Raw genomic sequence first — 25,520 nt, 5'->3', positions numbered from 1 at the left:
CCCAGCGCTTAGAACAGTGCTTGGCACATAGTAAGCGCTTAACAAACACCATCATTATTATAGAGAAGCAGCGTGGCTCAGTGGAAAGAGCCCAGGCTTTGGAGTCTGAGGTCATGGGTTCATATCCCGTCTCCGCCAACTGTCAGCTGTGTGACTCTGGGCAAGTCACTTAACTGCTCTGTGCCTCGGTTACCTCATCTGTAAAATGGGGATTGACTGTGAGCCCTACTTGGGACAACGTGATCACCTTGTATCCTCCCCAGCGATTAGAACAGTGCTTTGCACATAGTTAGCGCTTAACAAATACCATCATCATCATTATCAATTAACGCTTACTGTGTGCAGAGCACTGTACTAAGCACTTGGGAGAGTACAATATAGCAGAATTGGGAGACTCGTTCCCTATGCATAATGGGCATATAACCTACACCTATGTCGTTCGGTCAGTACCCCAGGCACTTCGATACTCAGCCCACCCTTATTCCCAGAACGCTTTTGTACAAATCCTTATACTCTGTTGCTTTCTCTTCCTGTAATTTATTTTCTGTCTCCCCAACTGGATTGAAAACTCCTTGAGGGCAGGAATTGTGTCTATCAACCCTGTTGTCTTATAGAGAAGCAGCGTGGCTCAGTGGAAAGAGCACAGGCTTTGGAATCAGGGCTCATGGGTTCGAATCCCAGCTCTGCCAATTGTCAGGTGGGTGACTTTGGGCAAGTCACTTCACTTCTCTGTGCCTCAGTTCCCTCATCTGTAAAATGGGGATTAAGACTGTGAGCCCCCAGTGGGACAACCTGATCTCCTTGTAACCTCCCCAGTGCTTAGAACAGTGCTTTGCACATAGTAAGCACTTAATAAATGCCATCATTATTATGATTATTACTCTTCCAAGCATTTAGTACGGTGCTCAACACAGTCATCGATTGATTAGCAGTGCTATTTACAGAGCACCCACTGGTTGCAATGCACAGTCCTAAGTGTGGGGCATGTCCAAAAGAAGGACAAGACACATTCCCTGCCCTCCATTCCCTTCAATCAATCAATCAATCAATCGTATTTATTGAGCGCTTACTGTGTGCAGAGCACTGTACTAAGCGCTTGGAAAGTACAAGTCGGCAACACATAGAGACAGTCCCTACTCCTTAGCCTTAGCTTCAATGCCCTCCTTGCTGTTGCCCACTACTGATGGTTGGCAAACCTTCAGCCCCTTTCAGTTAATTTATATCTGCGACGCGTCTCGTGAACAAGCCAGTCTGAGGAAATTTCATCACTGTTGTATGGGCAGGCTACGGTACAAATCGGTCAATTAATCCAAGTTAATTATTGAACGCTTTCTGTGGGCAGACACTGGACTGGTGCTTGGGTGAGTCCAATACGGTAAAGTTGACTGGAATCCAAGTGCCTTCATAATGATTGACGTCTCTACCTGCCTCTGATTTTCTACTATTAAATTCTACTAAAATGCTCATCCGTCTTCCACGGTATTACAGTTGGTTCTGAGGACTTCCACTGTCTTCTGAACATCTGTGGATTTTTTCTTCTCTTTATATCTGTTCCACTTTGGATGAAGGAGGACTTATTGGTGGCAAGGTAATTCCATTTACCCTTTGGGGTGATGGATTTTAAAACCATCATTTTTTTTCCCCAAACTCCTAGTGTTTCCCCATTTTAACATGAATTTTCAGAAATAATTGAACATACCCCAGCCAGACTCTAAGACAATTCCCCAAGCACTTTGAGCTGTGCAGCTTCCAACCTCCCTCCAATCGACATTTTCATCATTTACTATCCCAAGTATCGTTTTATCGTCTTTGGACTTGAGTTTAGCCACTGTTTGGGGGGCTATTTAGCATTTTCTTACACCCCTCAGTGTTCTTTATCTTTCTTGAAAAGCTTTAAAGATAATAAAAGTATTAATTCCTCATCTTTTTAGGAAGCAGTTGGGCCTAGGGGAAAGGACACAGGGCTAGGGGTCAAATGAGCTGTGTTCTAAATTAGCTCTTTGTGGGCCGTGGGTGTGTCTACCAACTTTGATATATTGTATCAATCAATCAATCAATCGTATTTATTGAGTGCTTACTGTGTGCAGAGCACTGTACTAAGCGCTTGGGAAGTACAAGTTGGCAACATATAGAGCCGGTCCCTACCCAACAGTGGGTTCACAGTCTACTCTCCAGAAGTGCTTAATACACAGCAAGCACTCAATCAATATGATTGATGGATTGATTTTTCCATTTGTCAACTGTGGGACCTTAGGCGAGCCACTTTACTTCTCAATGCCTCGCTTTCCTCATCTGTAAAATGGGAATCCAATACCTGTTGTTTCTCTCTTAGACATTGAGCATCATGTGGGATGTGTATATCGAATTATTTGACATCTACCCCAACACCTAGTTTAGTACATGATGCAGAGTTAGTGCTTACCAAATGCTATCATGAATATTTATTATTGTTACATTTGTTTTGGCAATAAAAAGATGCTCCTGCCTCTTTTTATCCTTGTTAAATCCAACCTTAGAAATTAAGAAACCACCCCCCCCTTCCCGCCCCGCAAGAAATGCCAATGCTGATTTGGAATCACGATCCATCCAGCTCAAGAGGTCTAGAGGAAACAACATGTCCTCTGGAAAGAGCCTAGGCCAGGAAGTTCAGAGCACCTGGGTTCTCGTCCTCGTTCTCACCCCTTGTCTGCTGTGTGAACTTGGGCAAGTCCTTTCACTTTTCTGGACCTCAGTTTCCTCAAATGTAAAATGGGGATTCAAAACCTCTTCTCTCTCCTACTTGGCCTGGGAACCCCATGTGGGACAGGGATTGTGTCCCACAGTCAGAGAAGCAACGTGGCTCAGTGGAAAGAGCACTGGCTTGGGAGTCAGAAGTCATGGGTTCTAATCCCGGCTCCGCCGCTTGTCAGCTGTGTGACTTTGGGCAAGTCACTTAACTTCTCTGGGCCTCAGTTACCTCATATGTAAAATGGGGATTAAGACTGTGAGCCCCACATGGGACAACCTGATCACCTTGTATCCATATCAGGGCTTAGAACAGTGCTTCGCACATAGTAAGCGCTTAACAATTGCCATTATTATTATTATTGTGTCCAACTTGATAAACTTGTATCTACCCCAGCACTTAGAACAGTGCTTGACAATAGTGAGGGCTTAACAAATAGCAAATGATGATGATGATGATAATATGATAATAATAATAATAATAATAATGTCATGTGCTGGTCAGTTTACTGGACTACCACCCTCATGATTAGGCAGAGACATCTAGCCTGTGTCTTCCTCATTAGTATAGTGGTGAGTATCCCCGCCTGTTCTCGCCCGAAACCTGGGTTCAATTCCCAGAGGGGAGCCGAGTATATTTTTAGAGAAGCAGCATGGTTCAGTGAAAAGAGCCTGGGCTTGGGAGTCAGAGGTCATGGGTTCTAATCCCGGCTCTGCCACTTGTCAGCTGTGTGACTTCGGGCAAATCACTTCACTTCTCTGTGCCTCAATTACCTCATCTGTAAAATGGGAATTAAGATTTTGAGCCCCACGTGGGACAACGCAATCACCTTGTATTCCCCCCAGTGCTTAGAACAGTGCTTTGCACATAGTAGATGCTTAACAAATACCATCATTATTATTATTATTTCTCCACAGTTTTCCCGACAATCTTTTTTCACTAGCCCACACCAGCCCATCACCCGTGACTATATCCAAATCCCCCTTGAACCTACCGGTATTTTTGATCCGCAGAGTTTCCTGGGATAACAAAGTCCATATGTTTACCACCCACAGGGGGAAGAGATAAGACCCTAAGAAAGCTTTCTTGCAGACTTTAAAAACCTTAAAATGTTGAAACGCATGCAGGCTGGATTTCCGACCCCCCACAAAATTCTTAGTCTCTGTTGTTTAAGTATTCCCTGGAAGGGGCTTGGAAATTAACTCGCCTGTCGGTGCAAACTGACTCACTGAAAACCAGGCATTTCCTTGAATAATGAGCACTTCTCTGGGTCTGACAGGTTCTTGCCAGGGCGCAAACTGTGCCATCCAGAGACCACACTGGGTGAAAAAGGAAGCCAAGAAACTTCCGACTCTGAGGGTGCTCCTTCCCGGATGGCGGGCCGTGCTGAGGAGAGTTTGACGGGAAACGGAAGCGTGGAGCGGGAAACCCAGTCTGGACCCGAGGGAGAAAGATCCTCCGACCTTTCGACCCCCACAGAGGCGTCGAATCGGGCCGCCGTGCCAGCAGGAGCAAATCAGCATCAGGTGGGAGATGAGGAATGTTTGACTTCTGACCTCAGTGGGAATGAAGATCAGCAAAAGCCACTGCACATCGTCTGGCCTCACAGGTGGTAAGTTCGGCTCGGATCTGATGGATGGTTAGAGTTTTGCCGGCATCTAATAAACGCGCTTGTCGTGTTTATTGTGCACTTCCATCCTTCATTCATTCGTTCTTTCAATCGTATTTATTGAGTTCTTACTGTGGGCAGAGCACTATACTAAGCGCTTGGGAAGTACAAGTCGGCAACATATAGAGATGGTCCCTACCCAACAGCGGGCTCCAATCAGGCAATCATCATCATCATCATCATCAATCGTATTTATTGAGCACTTACTATGTGCAGAGCACTGTACTAAGCGCTTGGGAAGTACAAATTGGCAACATATAGAGACAGTCCCTACCCAACAGTGGGCTCACAGTCTAAAAGGGGGAGACAGAGAACAAAACCAAACATACTAACAAAATAAAATAGAATAGATATGTACAAGTAAAATAAATAAATAAATAGAGTGATAAATATGTACAAACATATATACATATATACAGGTGCTGTGGGGAAGGGAAGGAGGTAAGATGGGGGGGATGGAGAGGGGGACGAGGGGGAGAGGAAGGAAGGGGCTCAGGCTGGGAAGGCCTCCTGGAAGCAATCGTGTTTATTGAGCACATACTATGTGCAGAGCACATACTAAGCACTTGGAAGAGTACAATATAACAGAGGCAATAGACACATTCCCTTCCCATAATGCGCTTACAGTCTAGAGCAGGAGACAGACATCGATATAAATGGATCAATTTTGGCTATGTACATAAGTGCTATGGGGCTGAGGGAGGGGTGAATAAAGGGGGCAAATCCAAGGCCAAGGGGGGCCACAGAGGGAGAGGGAGTAGAGGAAATGAGGGCTTAGTCTGGGAAGGCCTCTTGGAGGAGATGTGTTTTTACTAAGGCTTTGAAGGTGGGGAGAGTGATCATCTGTCGGATGTGAAGGATGATGTCCAGGCCAGAGGAAGGACGTGGGAGAGGGGTCGGCAGCGAGAGAGGCGAGATCGAGTTGCAGTGAGTAGGTTGGTGTTAGAGGAGCCAAGTGTGTGGGCTGGGCCGTAGTAGAAGAGCAGCGAGGTAAGATGGTAATGGGGGGGCAAAGTGATTGACTGCTGATGGTAAGGAGTTTCTGCTCGATGCGGAGATGGTGGGGCAACCACTGGAGTTTCTTGGGGAATGGGGAAACATGGTCTGAAAGGTTTTGTAGAAAAAATGATCTGAGCAGCGAATGAAGTATGAACGGGAGTGAGGAGAGGCAGGATTCAGGGAGGTCAATGAGGAAGCTCTCACTTCCTGTGCAGCAGAGCGCTGTTCTAACTACTGGAGTAAATACAGATAATCCGATCAGAATCCTTCCCCTTTCTACCCAGCGTCCCTGTCTAAGAGGTGGGGTAGAGCAGGGATCGTATCCACATTTTACAGAGGAGGAAACCAAGACCCAGAGACGTGAAGTGACCTGCCCAAGTTACAAGGCAGGCTGGGGTGAAGCCGGGACTAGAACACGAGTCTCCTGACTCCCAGCCTGTTCCCTTCCCACTAATATTTATAATTATGGTATTTGTTAAGTGCTTACTACTAATAATAATAATAATGGCATTTGTTAAGCACTTACTATGTGCAAAGCACTGTTCGAAGCACTGGGGAGGTTACAAGGTGATCAGATTGTCCCACAGGGGGCTCACAGTCTTCATCCCCATTTTACAGATGAGGGAACTGAGGCCCAGAGAAGTGAAGTGACTTGCCCAAAGTCACACAGCTGACAAGTGGTGGAGTCGGGATTTGAACCCATGACCTCTGACTCCAAAGCCCGGGCTCTTTCCACTGAGCCACGCTGCTACTCGGCACCCTAGTAATTCCTAGGAGGGAAATGAGCAACCTGGGTTGGACACAGTCCCTGTCCTTCATGGGGCTCATGGTCTTAATCCCCATTTTACAGAGGAGGTAACTGAGGCCCAGAGAAGTGGAGTGATTTGCTCAAGGTCACAGGGCAGACAAGTGGCGAAGCCGGAATTGGAATACACTGCCAGGCCCGGGCTCTATCCACTAGGCCATGTTTCTCTAGGCTGGTGCTCTAACCACTAGGCCATATGGCCTCCCTGTGCTGCCGCCTTCGCACTTGTAGATTTAATGGAGCCCAGGAGAGAACCTTACCAACTCCTTCCTGAATGTCTCCCGTCGCATGGTTACGCTAAATGCCATTTCCTCAAACATTCGATCAGAGTAGCACTCCCTTGCCAAGCCAAGATAATTAAATATCGTTATTGTTCATAAAGTTTCAAAATCCGAGAAAGACTTAGCACAATCCCCACGACGCTGAGATGATAAGCAGGCCAGTATACGTCTCTCGTGCCTGTATCCGGTGATGATTGTGGAGCCCAACGCGGATTTCATTAGTTATCACGACTAGATGTGCCGGAAATATCTATCAACGCGGCCGAGTTTAGAAATTGTCATATTGGTATCTTCATTTCACCTGGCCTAATCCTTGTGGGGAGGAAAACATAAAAAGAATCTAACGCAGAGATAGAAAAATAAAATGAAAACTCCCCCACCCCACCCTTCTTAGCATGAACCGAGGTACCTCTGAGCATAATCCTTTTTAAACAGAGGAAAATCTCCCCTACCACATAATCACTCCAAATATGTCTTCTGAAACTTTAACCAGGCTCCTGGAAATCAGAGGTTTAACAGAGGTGCAGCGTCCTGATAATCTTGCAGTATTGGGCACAAACGTTTTAATTGAGTTTTTATTCCTCGCGGTTTGTTTAATCTGCACGTGGCCTGATTAGAGTTCCCTTCATCCACCGATTGCAATCTGTTCGTCAGAGACGGCCGCACCACGTTTTCCGGACACGACTGTCCGCAGGTGAAGCCATGAGTCGGTTACGTGGCCCGGCCAAAGCGCCTTTGCTGGGGATTTGACTTCCTGCGCACTAAAACTCCAGACGCTCTTCTCCGATGATCTGCGTAGCATCTGGTACCTAAAGGGATTTTCATCTTTGACTCGAAATGTCTGAACATAAAATTTAGGGATCGGAAGTTGATGTGGAATCTGTGTTTGGATTTATTTAATCGAGTTCGCACTTCCAACACAGCCTTTCTCGGGGAGTAACATTTATTTTCTAATCAGGTTTTAGTACTAGCTGGGAAGTGTTCTGCGTTCCTGGGTGTTATTTAAAAATTTAGAGCGGCAGCGGTAGATTCGTTTATTTTCTAATGGATAGTGTAAAGATTACTCCTCGGCCCGGTTTTGTAAAGTCTTTTCTTTTGCCCTCCTATCACCAAACACCCTTAAGGGGAAAAAGATATAGCTATTCCTTTATATCTACATAGACACAGCAAATGTTCCTCTCCAGATACAGGTAGGCATACCTATACAGCCTTATTGAAAGAGAGAGAGAAAACACATCTCCCGACTCCCAGCCCCGTGCCCTTCCCACTAATAATTATAATTATGGTATTTGTTAAGCGCTTACTAGGCACTGTACTAAGCGAGAGCTACGTATAGGACAATATATCACTATTTTAGGACAGTGGCTTAAAAAGTTTCATGCCGGGTGACCAGGAGAATGCTAAATTAAATTGTCCATACAGTCATCCACCAAGACGGCAAATAGAGGGAAGAAAAACAGCGCTCAGGCTATATTGTGCGCGACTCTGAATAAAACAAGACAGAGCTAAGTTAATAAAATTAACAATATTAAATTGAATAATTCCCTTTCTTTCTGTGTATATTTTTGCCTTAATTTAATTTAATTGCCTAAAGTTAGATGCTTAAAGAGATGCAGCATTGTGTGGTTGCACATTCTCATTGTTAAAGCTAAATTATTTTTAATTTGGAGAAGAAGGGTGGGCGGGGGGGGAAAGCCACATCAGCAAGAGCAAATGCCAAAATATAAAAGTAACACATTCATCCTTACGGGTAATATAGTAGAACACTGGAAACTTGTCGGCTGCCAGGAACGCAGGGAACATTAGGGCTAATTTTGAAAATCTAGCGTGCAGTCAATTTTACTGATGCCTGGGGATATACAAGGTAGAAGCTGACAAGAGAACTAATTTTGTTTGGGTTATTTACTGCTATGCATCATCCACGGATTTCTGTCTGACACGGGGCTCCATGAAGGGGGATATTATCACACACTTAAAATTTATGTTGACATGCGATATTTGTTCAATATGTCAGCGGTATTACTTTCATAATCAAAAGAGGAAGAAAAAGGGAAAAGAAAAGCGCTCTATGCTCATATAGATATATCTTTTTAATAACCGTCTATAAGGTTAATATACTTTACCTTTGAGAGTATACAGTGGAAGCAACCAGGGTGAGGGTTGGTGGGGGGGGAGTGAGAGGGGCTGGGGGGAGGCCGGGGGAATGACAGAAAACACCAACACAAGCTGTTTGTTAGCTATTACCTAAGTGAGCCATGTCAAAGCTTTGGCCCGCATCTGATAGCTATTTGTTGTACAGAGAGCACAGCATTAAAAAAAAAAAAAATAAGAGAGAGATAGAAGGAGAGAGAGAGAGGGAGAGAGAGAAAGAAAAAAATATCAAACTCTTAATACTATTGTGTGCCCATAACCATCTGTCACTGCTAGCGTAGAGATGAGAGAAAGATTATGAGGAATAAACACTGCACTACGAAGCATTCGCAAAGCCTTCAGGCAGAAACTCTTGTGAGGACATCAAAGACATTCTAATTCCAGAGCAGCCAAGGATTACAGTGGGTAACCTGTGCTGACAACAGATAAATGAATGACAATATTGTGCCAGAGCTTTTGGGTCCTGCGTGGAGGGTAGAATGATGATGATGATGATGATGATGATGATGATGATGTTATCTCGCAGAATGGCCTCTGCTGGGATAATTTTATGATAAAACACTTTTTTCAAATGCCACTGGGTCCTAGGCAGACATTTAGTAGCTACAGGGAAGGCAATCATTTTCTTCAAAATTTACTGTTCTAAGCCCATTAGAGGGCCAACGCAGCAAGCCTCTTCGATGGAAATCGGGAAAATGCCTATATTTTCTTTAGGAGCGTATATGCAAATGTTCGGCGCTGAACTCCTACCCTTTAGTGGAAGGCGCTTTATCATCTGATTTATGTAAATTTGCTCATAAGAATACAGTTTATTTTTAATTGGTGAATATGAATTAGAAAATTAAGATTCCAGTTCAGCCTTCATCAAACAGGCTCACTTCCAAGCACACATTTATTTAGACCTCTGATCGTATGGGTAAGACTGCCCATCCCCGACCGGTCAATACGGGAGAAGCGTGGGCACCAAGGGGGTCGCGGGGGGTCTCTGGGTGGGTCACTTGACGTGGCGGCTCCCCCAACTCCGGGCCTTCGGCCGGGCAGGGGCGGGGCCGGATTTCCAAGACCGGACTCCCTTTTCCACGTGAGAAAGGGCCGTTTCTTAGAAGGACCGGAAAGAGGGGAGTCAGAGGACAGTGGGCTCCATCTTCCCTGGAAGTGGCGGCTCCTCCTTCTGCCTCAGCTCTTCGCAACGATAAGAGCGGTACTGAAACAGTGTGGCCTAGCTGATAGAGCGTGGACCTCCTCCGTGGGAGCCGGATGGATAATAATAATAATAATAATGATGGTATTTATTAAGCGCTTACTATGTGCAAAGCACTGTTCTAAGCGCTGGGGAGGTTACCAGGTGATCAGTTTGTCCCACGGGGGGCTCACAGTCTTCATCCCCATTTTACAGATGAGGTAACTGAGGCACAGAGAAGTTAAGTGACTTGCCCAAAGTCACACAGCTGACAATTGGCGGAGCCGGGATTTGAACCCATGACCTCTGACTCCAATGCCCGTGCTCTTTTCCGTTGAGCCACGCTGCTTCTCTTGAGCGACTCCTGGCTCTGCCACTTGTCAGCTGTGAGACCTTGGGGAAGTCACTCTGCTTCTCAGTGGCTCAGCTACCTCATCTGTAAACAATAATAATAATAATAATAATGGCATTTATTAAGCGCTTACTATGTACAAAGCACCATTCTAAGCGCGAGGGAGGTTACGAGGTGATCAGGTTGTCCCACTGGGGGCTCACGGTCTTAATCCCCATTTTACAGATGAGGTCACTGAGGCCCAGAGAAGTGAAGTGACTTGCCCAAAGTCACACAGCTGGCAAGTAGTGGAGCCGGGATTTGAACCTATGGCCTCTGACTCCAAAGCCCGGGCTCTTTCTACTGAGCCATGCTGCTTCTATGAGGGTAAAACGAGGGTTAAGACCGTAAGCCTCAAGCGGGACACGGACCGTGTCCAACCTGATTACTCTGTGTTCATCCCAGCGCTTCATACAGCGCCTGCAACATAGTAAGTGCTTAGAAAATACCATGAAAGTAAAAAAATAAGAAACACCCCCGGGAAGCCATGCCTTCGCAGGTGCACGGCCCAGCAAAGCTGACCCTGTTGTGGGTGTGCATTGTGTGTGTGTGTGTGTGTGTGTCTACCATAGATGGCACATTGTCTACAACATAGTGTCGGTCCCGTCCAGGACTCCCACTGTGTCATGCCTCCAATAAGGCAGACCTGAAGATGCACCACAATCCGGAGTGACATTTTCTAGAAGATGCCCACTCGCCTATAGATCTACATCCTGACATCTCTGCACAAGAATTGCTCCTTAAACGCCATGTCCATCCCTTGTCTTCATTCTTGCCGGCCCAGCCCATCAAGGATTACGGTGGCCGGCCCCTGCTGACAGCAGATAAATAACTGACGGTATTTTAGCGGAGTCGCTGGCTTCTCTGCCGAGTAATTTGTTTTCTCCCTTCCACCCAGTCTTTAATGTTTTGTTATAAACATCTATAGCTGGGCACTGCTAATAGAAATGACTGATCGCCGAAGACCCGGCTAAAATAGACTTCAGTCTCTTCCTCCCCGAATATCATCACGGAATAGCGTCCACCACTAGTTCCCAGGTAGACACTCCCAGTGGAGAAAGGGAAGAGGAAAAGCGTGATGGTCCAGGCCAAGGAAACTTGTTGGGGGTTTTCGAGGGGAGCCCAGATTCCCAAGCGAGGACAATAACTAAGCATAGAAAGCGATAGCGACCACCTTCCACAGAGGCTAATTTTGTGCCCAGAGGCAGTGACATGTGACTCAAGGTCCCACGTTGATCAATCAATAAATCGAGAAGCAGCGTGGCTCAGTGGAAAGAGCACAGGCTTGGGAGTCAGAGGTCATCGGTTCTAATCCCGGCTCCGCCACTTGTCAGCCATGTGACTTTGGGCAAGTCACTTCTCTGTACCTCAGTTACCTCACCTGGAAAATGGGGATTAAGACTGTGACCCCCCCCCCCGTGGGACAACCTGATCACCTTGTAGCCCTCCCAGCACTTAGAATGGCGCTTCGCACATTGTAAGCACTTAACAGGTACCATCATTATTATTATTATTATTTATTGAGTGCCTGTTGTGTGTAGAACACTTTACTAAGCCCTTGGGAGAGTACCATCTATGAGAGTTGGTAGACACATGTGAGCCCGCTGTTGGGTAGGGACCGTCTCTAGATGTTGCCAACTTGTACTTCCCAAGCGCTTAGTACAGTGCTCTGCACACAGTAAGCGCTCAATAAATATGATTGAATGAATGAATGAATGTCCACTTAAAGTCTAGAGGGCATGACAGACATGAATAGAAAAAAATAAATTACAGACACGGATGTAAGTGGTGTGGGGATGGGGGAGCAGTGAATAAAGGGAGCAAGTCAGGGCATGAGAGAAGAGGCAGGAGGGCCCAGTCTTGGAAGGACTTTTGGAGGAAATGGGCCTTCAATAAGGATTTGGAAGTGGGGCAAGTCTGTCGGTTATGAAGAGCAGATTGAGTTGGGGGGTAGACTGGAGCTGATTGACTAAAGTGGGAATTCATGGACCTCCTCTCGTGGTCAGCCTGTCCTTGGGAAGCCCCGGACCTTTGCAGTTTTGTGGCAAAGTGCTCCGGTCAGATCGCTAAAGAACCCAAAGCTTCAGAGACCCTAGAAATTGCTATCAAATGAGTTAAAAAGGCAGCAACAAAAATCTAAGAGACTTTGGGGTTTGTTTCACTTTTTGTAGTTGTTTGTCTTTCCAGAATTCCTGGGTGACTGTCCACTGTGATTTATTTCCACCATTTTTTAAAAACGGTATTTAGTGCAGAGATCTGTACTCAGGTCTTGGGAGAATATAATCTAATGGAGTTGATAGATACATTCCCTGCCCAAAGCGAGCTTATGGACTAGAGGGGCAGACAGACAATAATAAACATAAATAATCCGTGAGACATAATTTGTAGATGTACACATATATAGGTCATTTTGGGCAGGGAACATGTCTAAAGCTCCATTACATTGTACTCTCCCAAACAGTTAGTACAGTTCTGTGCACACAGTAAGTACTCAATAAATGTGACTGATTGATTGATATAGGTCAATAGGATGATGATTACTATTATCATTTTTCTTGATGGTGGTGATCAGGGAAGAGAGAGTCTCAGAGAGAGATGGATGTGTTTGGTAGACTAAAATCCCAACTATAGGAAATTAATAAGTACTATAAGTAATAATAAATTCCATCAAAATGAAGAAAAATAACTCCAAGAGAGGTAAACATCAACTCCACCGGGAAATGGGCAGTGTGCAAGTGGCAAGTGTGCACTGATGTTGAGCAGATTGGATTTGGTTAAGAACTCCCAACATCTCCCTCGTAAAAAAGCCAGTCCAGGATTAGGATTTCAAGTTCCACATTTTGTTTTAAGGCTTTTGAGGAACATTTTTTTTCATCCCTGACAAGGAAAATTAATGAAATAAAAAAGAAAATGATCTCCAGCTGCCCCATGGGAATGAAGAGGAATGTTCCTGGAAACACTGGTGAAGCTTTTCACCATGTTGGGTTTGAAGAGATAATAACAATGATGGCATTTATTAAGTGCTTACTATGTGCAAAGCACTGTTCTAAGCGCTGGCAAGGTGATCAGGTTGTCCCATGGGGGGCTTACAGTCTTAATCCCCATTTTACAGATGAGGGAACTGAGGCCCAGAGAAGTTAAGTGCTTGCCCAAAGTCACACAGCTGACAACTGGCGAAGCCAAGATTTGAACCCATGACCTCTGACTCCAAAGCCCAGGCTCTTTCCACTGAGCCATGCTGCTTCTCTGAGATGGTGAATTAAAGGTGCTTTCAGCATTAATCCAAAGGCTCGTGGTGAACTAATGGGGATTTGTCTTTCAGGCTAAGGCGATGGTAACTATAATAATAATAATAATAATGGTATTTGGTCAGCGCTTACTATGTGCCAAGCACTGTTCTAAGTGCTGGGGTACATACGAGGTAATCAGGTTGTCCCATGTGGGGCTCAGAGTCTTAATCCCCATTTTCCAGATGAGGTAACTGAGGCACAGAGAAGTAAGTGACTTGCCCAAAGTCACACAGCTGATAAGTGGCAGAGCTGGGATTAGAACCCACGACCTCTGACTCCCAAGCCCGGGCTCTTTCCACTAAGCCACACTACTTGTTAAGTACTTACTATGTGCCAAACACTGTTCTCTAAGCTCTGGGGTAGATACAAGTTAATCATTCACTCATTCATTCAATCGTATTTATTGAGCGCTTACTGTGTGCAGAGCACTGTACTAAGCATTTAGGAAGTACAAGTTGGCAACATATAGAGATGGTCCCTACCCAACAGCGGGCTCACAGTCTAGAAGGGGGAGACAGACAACAAAACAAAACATATTAACAAAACAAAATAAATAGAATAGTAAATCTGTACAAGTAAAATAGAGTAATAAATCTGTACAAACATATATACAGGTGCTGTGAGGAGGGGAAGGAGGTAGGGTGAGGGGGAGAGGAAGGAGGGGGCTCAGTCTGGGAAGGCCTCCTGGAGGAGGTGAGCTCTCAGTAGGGCTTTGAATCAGGTTGAACACAGTCCCTGTTCCACATGGAGTTCACAGTCTGAGGAGGCGGTAGCAGGATTTAGGTGATAGAAAGTCAATCTAAGTAGACTTAAATCCCCCTAGACTGTAAGCTCGTTGTGAGCAGGGAATGCGTCTGTTATAATCAATCAATCAATCAGTCATATTTATTGAGCGCTTACTGTGTGCAGAACACTGTACTAAGTGCTTGGGAAGTACAAGTTGGCAACATATAGAGACAGTCCCTACCCAACAGTGGGCTCTCCCAATTGATTAGTACAGTGCTCTGCACATGGTCAGTGTTCAATAAATAGGAATGACTGACTGACCCAGCGCTTAGAACAATAATAGTAATAATGGCATTTATCAAGTGCTTACTATGTGCAAAGCATTATTCTAAGTGCTGAGCACTATTCTAAGCACTGAATGATGGCATTTGTTAAGCGCTTGCTATGTGCCGAGCACTGTTCTAAGTGCTGGAGAGGATACAGCGTGATCAGGTAGTCCCACTGGGGGCTCACAGTCTTAATCCCCATTTTACAGATGGGGTAACTGAGGCACAGAGAAGTTAAGTGAGTTGCCCAAAGTCACACAGCTGATGATCGGCGGAGCCGGGATTTGAACCCATGACCTCTGACTCCAAAGCCCAGGCTCTTGCCGCTGAGCCACGCTTTGCACATAATAAGTGCTTAACAATACTGTTATTATTATTATTATTATTATTATCATTATTCAATCAGTCATTAAGTCAATGGTATTCATTGAGTATGTGCTGTGTGCAGAGCACTGTACTAAGCTCAGAAACCCGTTTTTCTCCCTCCGTCCACCTAGAACTTTAATAACCTCATTATGAGCAGGGATTGTGCCTACCACCTCTGTTATACTGCACTCTCCTCGTTCAGTGCTCTGCACGCAATAAGCACTCAATAATCAATCAATCAATGGTATTTATTGAGTCCTTACTGTATGTAGAGTGCTAGACTAAGCGCTTGGGAGGGTACCCTCCACACATCCACCAAGCTAGCTCTCTTCCTCCCTTCAAAGCCCTACTGAGAGCTCACCTCCTCCAGGAGGCCTTCCCACACTGAGCCCCCTCCTTCCTCTCCTCCTCCTCCCCCTCTCCATCAATCAATCAATCCATCATATTTATTGAGTGCTTACTGTGTGCAGAGCACTGTACTAAGCGCTTGGGAAGTACAAGTTGGCAACATATAGAGACAGTCCCTACCCAACAGTGGGTTCCCCCCGTCTTACCTCCTTCCCCTCCCCACAGCACCTGTATATATGTCCATATGGTTGTACATATTTATTACTCTATTTATTTTACTTGCACATATTTATGCTATTTATTTTATTTTGTTACTATGTTTTGTTTCGTTGTCTGTCTCCCCCTTCTAGACTGTGAGCCCGCTGTTGGGTAGGGACCGTCTCTATATGTTGCTAACTTGTACTTCCCAAGCGCTTAGTACAGTGCTCTGCACACAGTAAGCGCTCAATAAATACGATTGAATGAATGAACAGAATTGGTAGACGTGTTCCCTGCTCACAACAAACTTACAATCTAGAGGGGGAGAATAAATATGATTGATTGATTGATTGAGTTGGCTTGAAACAACAGGTATTTGAACAGCAATTGCATAGTCTCTTAGAGACCAAAAAGTTTTCAGATTTTAAACCCTTTATAAAGTCACTTTATAGCAGTAGTATCGATAGCAATAGTAGAGAAGCAGCATGGCATAGTGGAACGTGTACGGGCTTGGGAGTCAGAATTCCTGGGTTCCGATCCTGGCTCCGGCACTTCACAGCTGTGTGACCTCGGGCAAGCCACTTAACTTCTCTGTGCCTCGGTTACCTAATCTGTAAAATGGGGATTAAGACTGTGAGCCCCATTTGGGACAACCTGATTACCTTGTATTTACCCCAGAGCTTAGAAAAATGCTTAGCACATAGTAAGCACTTAACAAATACCTTAATTATTATTAGTACTAGTAGTAGTCAATTGTAAGCTTTGAGGAAAGTGATCATGTCCACTCGTACTCTCCCAAGTGCTTAGTACAGTGCTCTGCACTCAATAAATATGATTGATTGGTGAGCAGGACGTTGAACATTCCCCACCCACAACGAGCTTTCAGTCTAGATGGGGAGATGGACATTAATATAAATAAATAAGTGACAGATATGTACATTAGTGCTGTGAGCTGGGATGGGGAATAAAGGGAGTGAGTCAGGGAGATGTAGAAGGGAGTGGAAGAAAAGGAAAAGAGGGCTTAGTTAGGGAAAGCCTTTTGGAGGAGATGGTTTTGAAGGTGGGGAGAGTCATTGTCTGTTGGATGTGAAGAGGGAGGGCGTCCCAGGCCAGAAGCAGGGTGTGGGAGAGAGGACGATGGTGAGACCGATGAGATCGAAGTGCAATGAGTAGGTTGGCTTTAGAGGAGCAAAGCGTTTGGGCTGGGTTGTAGTAGGAGGTGGAGAAGCAGTGTTGCCTAGTGGAAAGAGCACAGGCCTGGGAATCACAGGACCTGAGTTCTAATCCCAGCTCCGCCATTTGCCCGCTGTGTGACTTGGGACAAGTCACTTAATTCCTCAAACCTCCGTTCTTTCAACATCAAACTAGAAATTCACTACCTGTTCTCCTTCCTACTTAGACCTAAGATGCATCTATCTACCCCATGCTTAGTACCGTGCTTGGCACGTAAGAAGCACTTAAGTACCACACTGCTTACCATTCTTATCAATCGATCAATCGATCGGGTTTATTGAGCACTTTCCATTTCCGAGGCACCGCACTAATCGCTTGGAAGGGAACAAACAATATAACAGACACATTCCCTGCCCACAACGAGCTCTCAGTCTATCCCAGTTCCTGGGACTTGTCCCTCTGATTGTCGAGATTGTTCCCAAGATTAGTAGAACTGGCCAGCCCATCTTCCCACAGGATTTGCCATCAAAGGGGGAATTGAGGTTGGAATTCAGAGATGGTTATTCTTCATTTTTACCCCGGCGTCCTGCCGGTGATTTTGCCACACTTCTAGCGGGTGGGGTATGTTTAGGAAAAATATCCCAGAAGCACAAAGAGCTGGCATAGTGGCGATGCGCCCTTCCTTAAATGTATCCTCCTCAGATCACCATTTTCCAGCCGAAGGAAATAGTTTATGACGATCACAGAGGAAAAGCCGTCCTCTCTCCCTTACTGACTTTTTTTCTTCACTTAGCTGTGTTTTGAAGATGAGATTCGATGTTCTTTCTAATTATGGCTACGTGGAGTTCATTTCCTTCTCTTTTCTTGAGCCGGGTGTGAACGGTAAATTTCCCCAAAAAAATAATTGGGGGGGGGGGGGGGGAGGTGATTTGACTGATGGTCCCACTGCCATAGCAACGGATTTATTTATTAGGAGTCGAAATGACAGGAGTTAATATATCACATACCTGCTGAGAGGCCAACTCTCCCCTATTTCAGCTCCAGTTGACAATGAAGTCCCGAACAGATACAGCCAAGGGGTTAATGTTACTCATTAGAAGAAGTGGGTCATTACAGACAAATCAAGGCACTTAAGGCAGCCAGGATAAAATACAAAATTCAGCATCTCGACGAGTGAGGGTTTTTATGTTAATTAACCTTATTTTCCTTGGTTTTAAAAAAAAAATCCGTCTACGCTCGTGACAGTGGGTCAATTAATTGAAAAAAAATAGGAAGCTAGTTTACTCTCCTCTCGTTGTCGTCTTCATTTCTTCCGCAAGGGTTTCATTATTTTATGGAAAATTCTTATGTCTATATGATGAGTAAAAAGGGTATTAAAATTAAGAAGGGAGTCATCATGGAAATCAGCCCTACCGCGAGGGAATGAGTGAAGAAAAGCCTTGGAAATGAAAATAAATAAGCCTCGCTAATTCCTCACCTAAGGAGCAGAGCGTAACTTGATGGAGCCGAGAGTTATTTTGGGGTGGCGGGGTGACCCCTCCCTTATTAAGCGATGCAGCGTGATTTGACCTCCAGGAACGGAAACTTTGGAGAAGTCCTTCCAATTTGTCTGGAAGCAACCTATTCGGGGGGCCGGCTGGTGAGCGCTTTCACAGACGATAACTTTTCTGGTTCGTAATTTGGCTTCTTTATTTCCAATACAATTAGATACTTAGTGGAGAGGTTTGATGAAAATGGTTGAGGGGGCGTTTTCAACTTGTAAGTCATAAATAGTGTGGAACATCGGTTCCCCCGCACCCCTGAAAGCTATATTTTATACTTTTTTCTAAAGAGTCTTTATGTGAAACAGGGGGAGTTTTCAGAACGGGAGAAGATTTATATCTCCAAACGGCTTTATTTTCATTCCACTACTCCCTCCACCAACCCACTTCTTACAACGACTTTCATATCTACTAAGAACTGCGAAAGGATTTAGAAAAAAAACCTCAAACAGGAAATAGGAGGACTCAAAAGCGACGTTGACGACGATGATGGCGTTTCCAACTTTCTGAAATTCAGCTTAATATTATAATTATTATTATTATGGTATTTGTTAAGCGTTTACTACTGGATTATAAACACCTTAAGGGGAGGGATCACGTCTACTAACTCTGTTGTACACTCCCAAGGATTTAGTGCTGTGTTCTGCAATAGATGCCTGATCAATACTTCTGATTGATTTCTAGACTGTAAGTTTGTTATGAGCAGGAAATGTGTCTTCCATCTCTCTTGCATTGTACTCTCCCAAGTGCTCAGTCCAGTGCTTTGCACACAGTAAGTGATCAATAAATACCACTGATGATGAGAAGCGGTGGGGCTCAGTGGAAAGAACGCGGACTTGGGAGTCAGAGGTCATGGGTTCAAATCCCAGCTCCACCACTTGTCAGCTGTGTGACCTTGGGCAAGCCACTTCACTTCTCTGTGCCTCAGTTCCCTCATCTGTAAAATGGGGATGAAGACTGTGATCCCCATGTGGGACAACCTGATCACCTTGTAGCTCCCCCCAGCGCTTAGAACAGTGCTTGGCACATAGTAAGCACTTAACAAATGCCATCATTATTATCATTATTATTATTATTGTCTCTAATCCACCCCTCCCACCCAACTCACTCGTAGGTTTTCCACAGAAACCTACTCATGTATTTGTACAGGTTTATTGCTCTATTTATTTTACTTGTACATATTTACTGTTCTATTTATTTTGTTAATGATGTGCATTTAGCTTTAATTCTGTTTATTCTGACGACTTGACACCTGTCCCCATATTTTGTTTTGTTGCCCGTCTCCCCCTTCTAGACTGTGAGCCCGTTGTTAGGTAGGGACCGTCTCTATATGTCGCTAACTTGTACTTCCCAAGCGCTTAGTACAGTGCTCTGCACACAGTAAGCGCTCAATAAATACGATTGAATGAATGAATGAATATGTTGCTGGTGTGCTCACCTGCCTCCTCTCCCCTGTTTGATTGTGGGGTTGTTGTGGATGGGGCTGGGTCTAATACACACCGCACACGTGTGTGCTACACAACTTTCTTTTTGTTTACTCATAAAAGGGCCCGTTGGTTATTCAATTCCGTAAAAAATGATTTCATCGTGACACCTTGGGAATTATTTTGGTGTGAGCCAAATGCGTTCCTCCACCTGCTCCCATTCCTCAAGGACAGGGAATGTGTGTATCAGCGTTGTTACTCTGTACTCTCGCATGTGCTTAGGACAGTGTTTTGCACACTGTAAGCAATCAATGAATACGATCGATTGACGTGTTGTTAATTTAATACCAGACCCAGTCCGCGTGGCTCAGTGGAAAGAGCACGGCCTTGGGAGTCAGAGGTCGTGGGTTCTAATCCCGACTCTGCCACTTCTCGGCTGTGTGACTTTGGGCAAGTCACTTCACTTCTCTGCCTCAGTTACCTCATCTGTAAATAAGGATTAACACTGTGAGCCCCACGTGAGACAGTCTGATAACCTTGCATCTATGCCAACGCTTAGAACGGTGCTCGGCACATAGTAAGCGCTTAACAAATGCCATCATTATTGTTATTATTACCCAGTCGATGGCCAAGAACTGAGAGCTTTCAACCATTAACCTACTAGACCCAAGTTCTGATTTTTTTCCCATTAACTTAGACATCCCCATCCCTCAGTAGGGTTCATCATGGCAAGCTCTTTCAATAGTGCAGAGGGAATTTTAAATTTAGATTTCCTTCACTGTATATTATACAAGCCAGCCTTTCACAGCTCCTAAGAAAAGACTAGGAACACTTATCCAATGTCTTACCATGTTAAAATCCACCTAACTTTGTTCCTCCTTCACTCCTGTCCATTTCCCCCGTGGAGATGAAGAAAAAGGAATAGCTAAATAAAGTCACTGTCTTTTTACATCTACATTTTTGGCGTATTCAAAATAAGTACATTCTGTACAGAAAAATGGAGTTGAGCTACAAAACAAACACTTCATCGGAGAGCATCTGCCTTGTAAATATAATCTATAAAAGGCTACCAAATGTCCCCTCACATATTTTTTTGATAGTTTACTAAAACTGGATGGAGACTTTGTCTTTGCCTCTCGCACATCAAGCCCTCTCACCGTCAGAATCATAAGGTAGTTGAACGCTCAGCAAGATGGCTTCCTTGTGCCATCAATCAATTAACCTGTGGTAATTATTGAGCACTTTACTGTGGGCAGAACACTGTATTAAATGCTCCTCCTCTAGACTGTAAGTTCCTTGAGGTCAGGGATTGTGTTACCAATTCTGTTGTACTGTACTATCCCAAATGCTTAGTGTGGTGCTCTGCTCATGGTAAGCGCTCTGTAAATATCGATTAATTCATTCAGTAGTATTTAGTGAGCATTTACTGTACACAGAGCACTGTCCTGAGTACACAATATAACAATAAGCGCAAACATTCCCTGCCTACAATGATTGATTGATTGATTGGAGAGTTGTTTATTTATTTATCTTAATGTCTGTCTCCCCTCTGAACTGTAAGCTCCTTGTGGGCAGGGAATGGGTCTGTTATAGTGTTGTTTTGTACTCTCCCAAGAACTCAGTACAGTGCTCTGCACACAAAAGCACTCGGCAAATATGATTGATTGATTTTGCTCTTGTTATCTCTTAAGTATTCCTGAGAATGCAGATAAGTCTGTCAACGTTCCCTTGTCTCTTTCCAGGCACACAGTGTTGGACTGATTTTTCTTTTTTGGCATACCCAGGGCTTAGATTTTTATCATCGGTAGCCTCATATGTGAACATATGTCGTACGTTATGTGATTGTGGAGAGATGGAGAGAGACATTTCTGTTTAGTCCCCCCACCTCAAACGCTTAGATGCTTTCCCACCCCACTGCCACAGCACTTATGTATAGACTCTTGTACTCCTTGCCTCCCTTACTATAATTTATTTAATTGCCCGTCTCCCCTGGGAGACTAAAGTCCTTGAGTCGGGAATCGTGAATACCAACTGCACTGACTCTCACAAATGCTTAGTACAGTACTCTGCACAACTAAGCGTTCGATAAATACCTTTGACTGACTGAACGTGGGCAAAGCACTTCACCACTACATACTTGTTTTCTCATCTTTAGAATGGCTAATCAATCAATCAATCAATCAATCATATTTATTGAGCGCTTACTGTGTGCAGAGCACTGTACTAAGCACTTGGGAAGTACAAGTTGGCAACATATAGAGACAGTCCCTACCCAACAGTGGGCTCACAGTCTAAAAGGGGGACACAGAGAACAAAACCAAACATACTAACAAAATAAAATAAACAGAATAGATATGTACAAGTAAAATAAATAAATAAATAAATAAATAAATAAATAAGATATGGTATAAGATCCCAGCTCTCCCTACCGCTTTGAGTGTGAGCTTCATGAGGGATAGCCACTGGGTCTGATCTGACGTCTGATTTCCATTCCAGTGGCTAAGCAGGGCTTGGTACAGGATAAAGAACTAATAGATGCCATAACTAGACACAAAAAATGGGGAAAATTCCGGGATCAGATGGACATGGTACTTGCAGTATCAATCAATCAGTCAGTGGTATTTATTGAGCGTATTTATGGAGGTCTGTGCCAAGCTATGTACTTGGGAGAGTGAGCTAGGTGAAGTAGAATACACAATCCCCACCCACAAAGATCTTAAAGTCTGATGGGGCGTAATGGTGTCCATTTGTCTGGTTTTATACCAGACGTATTTAGGGCCAATATTTTTACTTCCAAAATGAGGAGTCACAATTTTATCACCCCTTGTGATGTCTGCTGATAGCCCCTCTTAGTTAGACTGATGTGGAGATGCCAGTTCATTCATTCATTCATTCATTCAATTGTATTTATTGAGCGCTTACTATGTGCAGAGCACTGTACTAAGCGGTTGGGAAGTACAAGTCGGCAACATGCAGAGACGGTCCCTACCCAACAACGGACTCACAGTCTAGAAGGGGGAGACAAACAACAAAACAGAACATGCAGACAGGTGTCAAAATCGTCAGAAAAATTGAATTAAAGCTATATGTACATCATTAACAAAATAAATAAAACAGTAAATATATACAAGTAAAATAAAGAGTAATAAATCTGTCCAAATATATCTACAAGTGCCAGTTCCATTGTAAATAATAACAATAACAATAATAATAATAATAATAATAGCATTGTTAAGTGCTTATCCAAGCTCTGCTACTTGTCAGTTGTGTGACTTTGGACAAGCCACTTCACTTCTCTGTGCCTCAGTTCCCTCAACTGTAAAATGGGGATTAAGACTGTGAGCCCCACGTGGGACAACCTGATCACCTTGTATCTACCCCAGCGCTTAGAACAGTGCTTGGCACATAGTAAGCGCTTAACAAATGCCATCGTCATTATTATTGTTATTATTACTATGTGCCAAGCACTGTTCTAAGCACTGGAGGAGATACAATTTAATCAGGTTGTCCCACGTGGGGCTCACTGTTTTACTCCGCACTTTACCAATGAGGTAACTGAGTCACGGAGAAGTGAAGTAACTTGCCCAAAGTCACACAGCTGACAAGTGGCGGAGCCGGGATTAGAACCCATGACTTCTGACTCACAAACCCGGGCTCTTTCCACCGGTGGTTTGGGTAATAGTCGTAGTAATAGTTGAAGTAGTCGAGGGAGAAGAAGCAGTGTGGCCTAGTGGAAAGAGCTCAGGCTGGGAGTCAGAGGATCCCGCTTCTGCCACTTGTCAACTGTGTGACTTTGGGCAAGTCACTTAACTTCTCCGGGCCTCAGTTCCCTCATCTGTAAAATGGGGATGAAGTCTGTGAGCCCCACGTGGGACAACCTGATCACCTTGTTCCCCCCAGCGCTTAGAACAGTGCTTCACACATAGTAAGCGCTTAACAAATGCCATCATTATCATTATTATCTGGGTTTTAACCCTGGCTCCGCCTCTTCCTTGTTGTGGATCCTTGGGCAAGTGACTTCACTACTCTGTGCCTCAGTTTCTTTATCTGTAAAATGGGGACTCAGACCCCGCTCTCCCTCCCACTTAGATGGTGAGGCCCACGGGAGAGAGGGACTGCGTCCAAACTGATCATCTTGTATCTCCCCCAGCTCCTAGTACATATTCAGTACTTATCTATTAGTAGTAGTCACAGTGATAGTAATGGTATTTATTGAGCACCTAAAATGCTTCACTAGTAGTGGCAGAGCTGCTAGGGAAGAAAGCCCCAAATCCGCCTGGCTCACATGTGTGAGGGCGCTTTGTCCTAAAAAAAATGTGGGACGACATTGCGGGATTGCATTCTTCAGCACTATTAGCAACAAAACAAACCTCGGGGTAGGCCGCTTCTGAAAAGAATTATTTGTCGAAGAAATCTAATTCCTAGAGACCTCCCAATTTCCAAAGATCCTAAATGCCATTTTGAATGGTAATTAGACGATACATTTGTTTTCAATCGTGGCACCAAAAATATTGACTGAATTATGAATTAGCACGTGTAGGTTTGCAGATGTGATTTTTTTTTTCTAGAGATTTCCTGAACGGTATCATTTTTGATGTTTCGCACAGCAGTTTGATCAACTTTCAGATTCCCCTGCCATAATTAGCCTGACGGAAAGACATCGTGGCTAATAAATCAAGTATTTTCCTGTAATAAAAAGAGAAACAGAAAATCCTAAATAATAAATTAAACCCCAAATATTTTAAAGACATCTGGTCCACATCTGTCTTAAACAGGATAATTTAAAACAGTATAATTAGATGCAAGAAATACTGCAATATTCACACCTTAAGATGTAGAAAATAACTCATTCCATTTTTAAGGGGATTTACAGAGTTAGAGAATTTTTGAATTCATTTTTACTGGCCTTCCACCCCCCATTCTGTCACCACAAAGAAGATGGACAAGTAGCTAACTTGGGGGATAAAAATCCAGTGTGTTTGAGCACCACTCCCCTCCCACCCTCCCCTGAAGGAAAGAGTGTGCGAGCGTCATCATGACGTGAGGTCTTGAAGACTTTGTGAGTACATACAGACTTTTGCCAGTTTCTTCATGAAAAGTTTCACATCCAGCCTCCTGATGCCAATTATCTACTTGAGGCCTAAGGGTGGAAATGAGGAAGAAAAGGAAACAGACGCCGATTTCCTTTCTTGTCATCCCGGGACACCAAAGAGTCCAAAGCTTTAGGAAACTGAAGCATTCATATCATTTTTTATCCAGGTAATAATCACAATTATCTCTGTTTTTGTTAAGCCTTTACTATGCCGCAAACACTGAACCCAGCGCTGAGGTAGATATAAGATAATCAGGTCTAGACTGTGAGCCCACTGTTGGGTAGGGTCCGTCTCTATATGTTGCCAACTTGTACTTCCCAAGCGCTCTGCACACAGTGAGCGCTCAATAAATACGATTGGATGAATGAATGAATAATCAGGTCTGTGATTATCCATATGGATATCTGGATTATCCATGTGTGAGTCCATATGGGACTCACAGCCTAAGTAGGAGGGAGGTATTGAATTCCCAGTTTGAAGATGAGGGAACAGAGGCCCAGAGAAGGGAAGTGACTTCTGGAATGTCACACGGGAGTAAGCGGAGGAGCCCGGATTAGAACCGGATTAGAACCCGGATCATCTGACCCACAGGCCCGTGCTCTATCCACTCAACCCCACCTCCCAGAATTAAGGTTGGCTGGAACCGAAACCACGTGAGCAGCCCTTAGTCTAAACGGTGGAGACGGGACGGCTCAGTACAGACCATCATGAAGAGGCAGTGTGGCCTAATGGAAAGAACGCAGGCCTGCCTGAACGTCAGAATATCCAAGCCCTAATTCTGGCTCTGCCCCTGATTTGCTGGATTACCTTAGATAAATCACTTCACTCTCTCTG

At 44.4% G+C, this 25,520-nt stretch overlaps 1 protein-coding gene across 1 annotated transcript in view; it reads left to right on the top strand.

Annotated features, from left to right (window-relative positions):
* The window catches only part of GTDC1 (glycosyltransferase like domain containing 1), a 287,497-nt gene that overhangs the window by 230,270 nt on the left and 31,707 nt on the right, over window positions 1-25,520 (top strand). The window contains exon 5 of the mRNA XM_038751780.1: window positions 4,005-4,337. Coding sequence (XP_038607708.1) covers window positions 4,005-4,337 — 333 coding nt within the window. The remainder of the gene's footprint in view (window positions 1-4,004; window positions 4,338-25,520) is intronic.

This window comes from Tachyglossus aculeatus, chromosome 9 (genome assembly GCF_015852505.1).
Source record: "Tachyglossus aculeatus isolate mTacAcu1 chromosome 9, mTacAcu1.pri, whole genome shotgun sequence".
Taxonomy (NCBI): Eukaryota; Metazoa; Chordata; class Mammalia; order Monotremata; family Tachyglossidae; genus Tachyglossus; species Tachyglossus aculeatus.
The sequence above is the reverse complement of the archived record's forward strand: the minus strand, read 5'-3'. Positions and strand labels throughout refer to the sequence as shown.